Below are 7,634 nucleotides of genomic sequence, written 5' to 3'. Positions count from 1 at the left end.
ATATACACAGTCGGTCTTTATCTCAGCATTTCGTTCATTTCTGTGAAGAAAACTAAATAAAACTGTTATTTTTAAAGTTTAGATGACACTGTAAGTTAACTAAAAAAATTTTATTAGTTATGATTAAGTTAAACTCAACTCAATTTTGTTAAAAAACATTCTTAATCAACTAACTTTATTTTATTTATTTTACGTGACAGTAAAAAGTACTTAAGAGTGTTTTTAACTTACAAAATTTAGTTTTTGTAACTTAAAATTATTGATGTTAAAGTTAAAATAATAATATATTATTGAATATCAAAAGTTTGATGAACTGAACGCAAGCTGTATGAGAACAATGGCATCAAATATGAAGGAGCAGCCTATTAAGTCTGTTGTTAATATCAGAAAATCTCAAAAATCAATATTCACAAGAAATAATCTTTAAAAAAAAGCTAAAATTCATCCAAATCTCTGGTTTTCCACAATCTTCCTGCAGTTATTGTGTTCACTGTTTGGGTTCATTCAGCGGTTTATCAGCTGGTCTGCATCAGTTTACTCCCTTAAGTAAAAAGGTTGGGACCCACTTTAGTGGCACATTGGGGTGAAGTTTCCAATTGCAGAGTCTGATCTCATTCTGCTGACTCACCTGAGAGCTCCTGCTGGCAGTGCTGTAGGTGCTCGGCCGTCGTTTGGGCCACGCGTGGGGCAGGATCCCACTGAAGGTCCCCCCGCTGTAGGTTCGACCCCCGACGCCCTCCACCACGTCACCTGGGACGCTGTACTCATCGTCAGCCATCTCGCCCTCCGACCCTCGGCTCCTCAGACGGAAGTTGAAGATGGAGGAGACCTGACTGCTTCGCCGTGTCCTCGTGGAGAAGGAGCGAGCGAGGAGGGGATGCAGAGGCTGGATGAGAACATAAAGAAACATCATGTTGACTGCGTTACTGTCAAACCATACAACGCAGGCCAGGTTCTCCCTCACGTACCTTCCCCCCGTCCGTCATGTCCACCTGCAGCAGCTTTTCCTCTGATAGGTTCGCCTCCACATCGCCCACTCCCACCAGCGCTTGACTACGCCTCCGCTCCTCCATGCTGTCCAACGGCAGGCCAAACGGCGACAGTTCTGGTGACATCAATGAGTCCGAGTCGACAGTTTTCTGGGTGGAGACCTGGTGGAAGTTCGAAGTTCGAACATTGCACGTAAATAAATACAAAATGATATAAACTCTTCTGCAGAGCAAGAGAAAAAGGCTCAGTTATAATGTCTGATGTCACGTTATGATTCAGTGTCATTATACTGAGGTAGGCTAGTAGTTTTATCAACATCTGGAAAGTAAAATTCAATAATGTTCCAGCGATAGTTATTGTCAGTTTTCACACTGAACTGGAGGAATTAATTAGTTTATTTTTCCGTGAAAGCAAAATTGAGACCTGGTCGAGTTAGCAGCCAAACAAAATGTTAACGTATTAAAATACAAAAAAATATACAAATATAATGAATAAATAATGTTCTCTTCTCATTCATGAGTACAATAATGTCTCCATTAAAAAATAAAATTCCAAACAGAGCTTTAGAGAAATAAAATGATTGATATTAGTAGCTTGTTTCCCATTTTCTTATTTTTCTAACTCCATGTCTGACAATTAATGATCATAATGCAAATTAAACAAACCAGTGTTGAACCAGTGCATCAATAACACTGAAACGCTACGTCAACAATTTATAATTCTCAATAATTTATCGGTTAGAAGTCGTGGTCGGTTATTGACCTCGGTACGGCATCCCCGTCTCAAATCGCCTATTTGTTATATCCTATTCTCCGACACACATGTTGTCTATTGCATTTCAAAACTATCCTCACATCCAGGAGTGGGCAGGAAGTCGGCTTACCTGTTGCTCCTTCTTCAGTCTCTCCATGGCCACCTGAAACTCTTTCTCTTTTTGGCAGGCCTCGGCAATGGTCGCCTGGTTCTGCTCCTCGTACGCCATGGCGACCACGGCGAGGATGAGGTTGACCAGGTAGAAGGAGCCCAGGAAGATCACCACCACGAAGAACACCATGTAGGTCTTACCGGCCGATCGCAGCGTCTGCAGGCACACACACGGCAAAAGAGTTCATCTTGTGACGGCTACTGACTGATATAATACAACAATTTATTTATTTGTATATATTTCTGAGACCGAACCCTTGAATCAACGTTACCTGGTGGTAGAGATTTTCCCAGTAGTCTTGTGTCATCAGGCGGAACAACGACAGAAAGGCCCACCCAAAGGTGTCGAAGCTTGTGTATCCGTAGTTGGGGTTCCTTCCCGCCTTCAGACAGTCAAACCCATCTGGGCACTTTCTGTAACACACACACGATGAAGTTTTAGAGTGAGGTTCGGGCTCTAGAGCGAAGAAGAGGTGGCTCAACCTCACACATGGTTCCCTCCCATCTCCAAACTCCTTCATCCAGCCACAATCATGATTTCTCCCCCGATCCCTTCATCTCTCACCCTCCAACCCTGCTACAGTTTATTATCCATTATATTCAATAAATAGGGGTTTAAAGATTTACCGATACGAGTCAGAAATCAGTTTTAACATTATCCACAGACCCCTGGATCGATCTAAATGTACCATGATCCGGTCGATGGTCCGATTCTAAAGTTATGAATCTGTTGACTGAAGCTTTGGTGCTAACAGAGTCTCCATTAGTGCAGCATGGCTCGACGACAGCGCAGACAGGATTTTCAGTCCTTCATATCTAAAATCTAACGTTTGAAAACATTCGATTCTTTAAGAAGGACGGGAAGTTGGACAAAAGTCTGTCCATGTGTAAGATCAGAGGTAGCACGACAGATCTTAACACTCACCTGGCGACGAGGAGTCTGTGGATGCTAATACAACTAGCACAAGCAACAACATGCAAGATATTGAACACTTTCCAGCCACAACTTTATCAGACTGCATTGTACAGAATTGTTTCATATTAAAATGGATCGTCCCTGAATCGTATCGTAGCTCATGTATCTACATACGTATCAGATCGTCCTATTATTAATAAACCATTATAATTCCATATCCTCATTGTCTTTGTTGGTGAACTCGGTCTCACATATAGCAACTGTACATGAGAATGTGCTGTGAAACTGTCAGCGGTTGTTATTGTATTAATATTTGGGAATTAAAGAGCAGTGGAGGATAAGAGGATTCTGAAGACGCCAACCAGTCCTCAAGTAATCAGGAGGTGGGTGGTTATGTAACTACAACTACTGTTTGTCTTGAATCTGTGATTTGGAGAGATGTAACACATCCACAGGTCTGCAGAGACAGTGGGTGTACAGTAGGAACATTCAGAAAGCTTTCAATCATCAGCTTCACAAACAGCATCTATGTGTCCATCCATCCGTCTACTGCTGACACAAACACCGGCTCCGTCTCCTCGTCAGTGTTTACGACCGAAAGCTCGTTACCACCATGCGACCGGGACCCGCCCACACGTGTCACCGCGGAGACGGAACAGATAACGCGGGGACGGCGTTCATCATAATTGATATTCCACATTCATATCCTATCACATTCATCGCCGCCCACGCAGTCACATCTGATCCGCCGATACACAGCAGTCCTGGCCAGCGGAGGGGGGGCTGCTGCTGCTGCTCACAGCGACAGACAACAGGCGCCAACAGGAGGGAGGTCAAAGGTCAGAGGTTGCCTGAAAGTAATTAAATAGCACCTTTCTGCTCACATTCACCCATATTCATACACTGATGGCAAAGGCTTTTACCAATCAATCAATCAATCAAACTTTATTTGTAGAGCACCTTTGTTTGATACTAAAAAATGGATCAAATAGATTAAGATGCTCTATGTGTGTTTCATTTCATTATCAGCCTTGTGTTGTATAATTGTTTGTTTGTTCCTGTGTGTTGTATAATTGTTTGTTTGTTCCTGTGTTTCATCTTTTTAATAGTGTCTGATTATCGGTGTGTTTTTGGTTGTATTCTGACCTCATATATTGGTTTAATCTGATTTTATTGCTGATATTCTTTTATGTGAATGTAAAGCACTTTGTCATTATCATGAATACGTTTCCTTGACTCTGTGAAAAATGTTATAAATAATGAATAAAATTTACAAGGAAATATGATAAAATAAGAGAATAAAATGAGGTAAATAATATCTAAAAACCATTCTCTGTTAAAAGCCGGGCTCCTCCAGAACTGTCCCAGCGACTCGGGGCATTAAAACCAACGGCTGCCTCACCAGAAGGTTTCAGTCCTGCACTTTGTACTCGGACTCATGCTGGAGGATCCGAGGGGGGGTTCATACACTGGGAGCAGGTGTGACATATATAGCGGTGCAAGAGCATGAAGTGATCATCAAAAATTCACTCATTCACACACTGACAGCATCAGGAGCAATGTGGGGTTCAGTATCATGCTCAAGGACACAGCGGAAGGAGGCGGGGATCGAACCGCCAACCTTCTGATTAGTGAACGACCAGCTCTTCCTCCTAAGATACACCGATTCTGATATTGTCCAGGTCAGATTTGGTCTAAATTGTTGTTGATTTGTTTGTTTATTTTGTAATAATCACCAATAATTAATTACAAAACACATCCAGTCTGGTTATTACAGAATGAAGAGAACACCGATTTTGTCCCCTTTACTCCTCCACTAAGGATTAATTTCGGTGATGCAACGACCTCCGACCTCAAGATATCACGAGTCTCCCATATGGTACAATCCCATTTTTTTGGGGGGCATATAAAGTTTGCAGTTTGAGGAGATAATCGTGATTTAATGTGTCGATTTGAGTGAAACAGACTTCGTCCAGTGCAACTGTGTGAACTAATAAAAAGCAGAGCAGTAAATCCCTAAATGACGTCTCGTTTTTCTTTTTATCTATTCTAGTGTGTTTTTAGTGATCTCTCTTTGTAAGTCCTGATGTTTAGAGCCTTTATCTTTATCCTTCATAATGGTTGTCTGAGCTGTTTGCTGTTTTTATATTTTTGTACAAATAAAGTAACCTTGAACCTTCAGTGAGCATCGTGCGGTACATAGAGCGAAGCGTGGTAACGTTCCCGCGACGGCTGCAAACCACAGGAACAGAAGTGGTGTGGTTCTCCTGGAGCATGAAACTCGACGGTTGGAGTGAGTGGAGGAGGTATGATGCAGGAAGAGGAGGGTGACATTAACAGAATCACGAACACCGCAGCGTGAACAAACCTCTGGTTGAACAAAGCTCTGAGTCACAGAGGAGCTTCATGCTGAGTCACAGTAAAGGTTGCCGGGGTGCAGACGCTATCTGGGGATTCAAACCGACAACCCTGGGGTCTGGAGCCCACTGCGGTGACCCGTCCCGGCCGCAGCAGCAGCTGGGACGCCTTTAAAGCAGCGGCTCACACTGACTCATGAGCGCCAACCTGCCTGTATTTATTATCACCTTACTACACAGCGCCGGGTGGGAGCTGGTAACGTAACTCATTAAGGACACGTGGAGACACACTGTCCACTTATATAAGGGTTACATAAGGCCAGTCTGGACCTAAAATGGTGGTATTGTTCTTTAAAGAACCAGGTCCATATATCACTGGAGGCAGACAGTTACTGTATCTTTGTACATTATCAATAATCAGCAATTATTTGTATTATTTTGTTACTGTGCGTATTCAGCTGCAGGTTGTCTAATGTTTCTACACAGCTGTTTTTATCTGTTCCTGCAGTAGAAGAAATCCTTCATGTTTAAAGCTCCGACTGGAATAATCTGTACATATTCACTCTATATCACCTGTTTCATAATGTCTTCTTATGTTAGGATCAATTGTACCTACATGTAAATAATACTATCACTCTAAACTATGAATTAGTGATCAATTTATATCTCAAGGGATTATTACTAATGAAGAATTCCCAACTTATAATAATAATGAATACAATATAGTTTTATAATATCTGTAAATTAACTTGAGACTTCTTTTAATAATGAAAATATTACAGGAACAACTCTTTACGTCTTTAACCTATTTATAGTTTCTGAAATAAATACTATGGTTATAAAAATGTTTTCTTATTGCAGTGAAAATAATATTGATGATATTAAAGTTTCTGTGGTAGATTTACAGTTTCTGGTAAAAACAGTTTTTTATTTTTATATATTAAATAATAATTTAATTCCACTGCTTGTTATTAATTTAATTATGAACATATCAACACCCTGCACTTTAATTCATGCATCACTTCTGCTTCTAACCTCCCTTTTATATATGATTACTACAACTATTACCTGCTGTTACTTTATTTGTGTGCATATATCCACTATAATTACTTTTATTTGTGTAAAGAGCAGCTCTGACCTCATGTCATATCCTCATTATATCCTTATATTAAGCCTTATATTAGTTTTTAATACAATAAAATACAAAAGCGGCACTGAATAAGAGTCTGAGCTCAGGAGTTGAACTTTGAAGCTTTCAACTGCAGCAGAATTTGCATTATGAAATCAACAACCGGTTGTTGACAAGCAATCACTGTGAGAGTGCACAATGAGACAGTGGGTTATTAACAGCAAACAGTAGCCGGTCATACACAGTCACCACCGTGGCGGCAGCAATAATGGAAAATCAAAAGGTTGCTTACACAAACATTACAGCAACAACGATCAATCTTAACGTCATAAAACATTTGCACTGCGCTGCTCGTCCAAACATTACGGTAAGCAACCAGAAACAAACTGCTGAACCAAGCATTACCCTAACAACAACATCACGTTCAATTACGTAATAAATATTTGAAATGAAGCATTATTGAACCATCAGTGACAAACTAATGCTGTGTATCTAATAATACCTGCAGCACTTATACGCTGATTTAATCACAATTAATCACATTTATTAATATTTGCCTGGAAAAGTCCCCAACTAAAGATATTTGAACTTTACAGGACATTACTGTGACACATTATAAAACAAACAAAAGACATATCTAAAGGAGAAATTAGGATTATTTCCAAATCTTTAGACATTAATTCATTAATGTGTTTAATTGTTAAAAAGTCCAAAAGTTTTGTTTCTGGGAAATTAGTCTTATTTTTTTATTTAAAAAGAAAAATAATCATGCCAATTAGAAAAGTAATCTGGTTTAGATATTCCAGCTAATATTGAGCTCGATTGAACCCTTAAAAACAATGGTTTTGCATAATATCCCAACAGAGGAACAAGATTAAAACCACTCACACAACTTCTCAGTTTAAGAGAAAGTCGTTGTCCCAGTGTCGGAAATGAAGCAGCAGTGTTTCACAGTTTTAATTAAAAATGATAGAAATAAGAATGTTTCTGGAGCTTTAATTTAAGACAAAGTCACTTATTTGTATTATGATGTTTGAAGAATCGTATCTTATTGTAGATTAAGGGTACAAATTCTTAAATTCAGCTCAATAAAGTGACCAAAATACTTACTTTAACAATGTTAAATAAGTTTTCATTGCTTGTAATAAGCCCAATTTTTTTTTTTCTAATTTTAAAGTCCATCACAGTCTTTCAGTGGTTAGATTTCTTTGCTCAATCCAAGAAAATCTAATTATATTGAAGAATATTTGTTTCTAAATGGGCTGTTTTTTGCACTGTGAGATGAAGATGATTAAATCTGTTAGGGTGCAAAAACCCT

The 7,634-nt window shown here is 39.5% G+C and overlaps 1 protein-coding gene across 1 annotated transcript in view; it reads right to left on the bottom strand.

Moving 5' to 3' along the window:
• Positions 1 to 7,634, bottom strand: part of LOC118334624 (sodium channel protein type 5 subunit alpha-like) — a gene marked incomplete in the record, with an annotated part of 132,162 nt that overhangs the window by 69,953 nt on the left and 54,575 nt on the right. Inside the window, 4 exon segments of the mRNA XM_035670654.1 lie at positions 629 to 886; positions 969 to 1,151; positions 1,874 to 2,071; positions 2,187 to 2,328. Of these exon segments, the coding sequence (XP_035526547.1) occupies positions 629 to 886; positions 969 to 1,151; positions 1,874 to 2,071; positions 2,187 to 2,328 (781 nt within the window).

Source organism: Morone saxatilis, unplaced genomic scaffold, assembly GCF_004916995.1.
Source record: "Morone saxatilis isolate NCDOM2014 unplaced genomic scaffold, NCSU_SB_2.0 Contig0, whole genome shotgun sequence".
Taxonomy (NCBI): domain Eukaryota; kingdom Metazoa; phylum Chordata; class Actinopteri; family Moronidae; genus Morone; species Morone saxatilis.
This window is presented reverse-complemented; position numbering and strand designations above follow the sequence as displayed.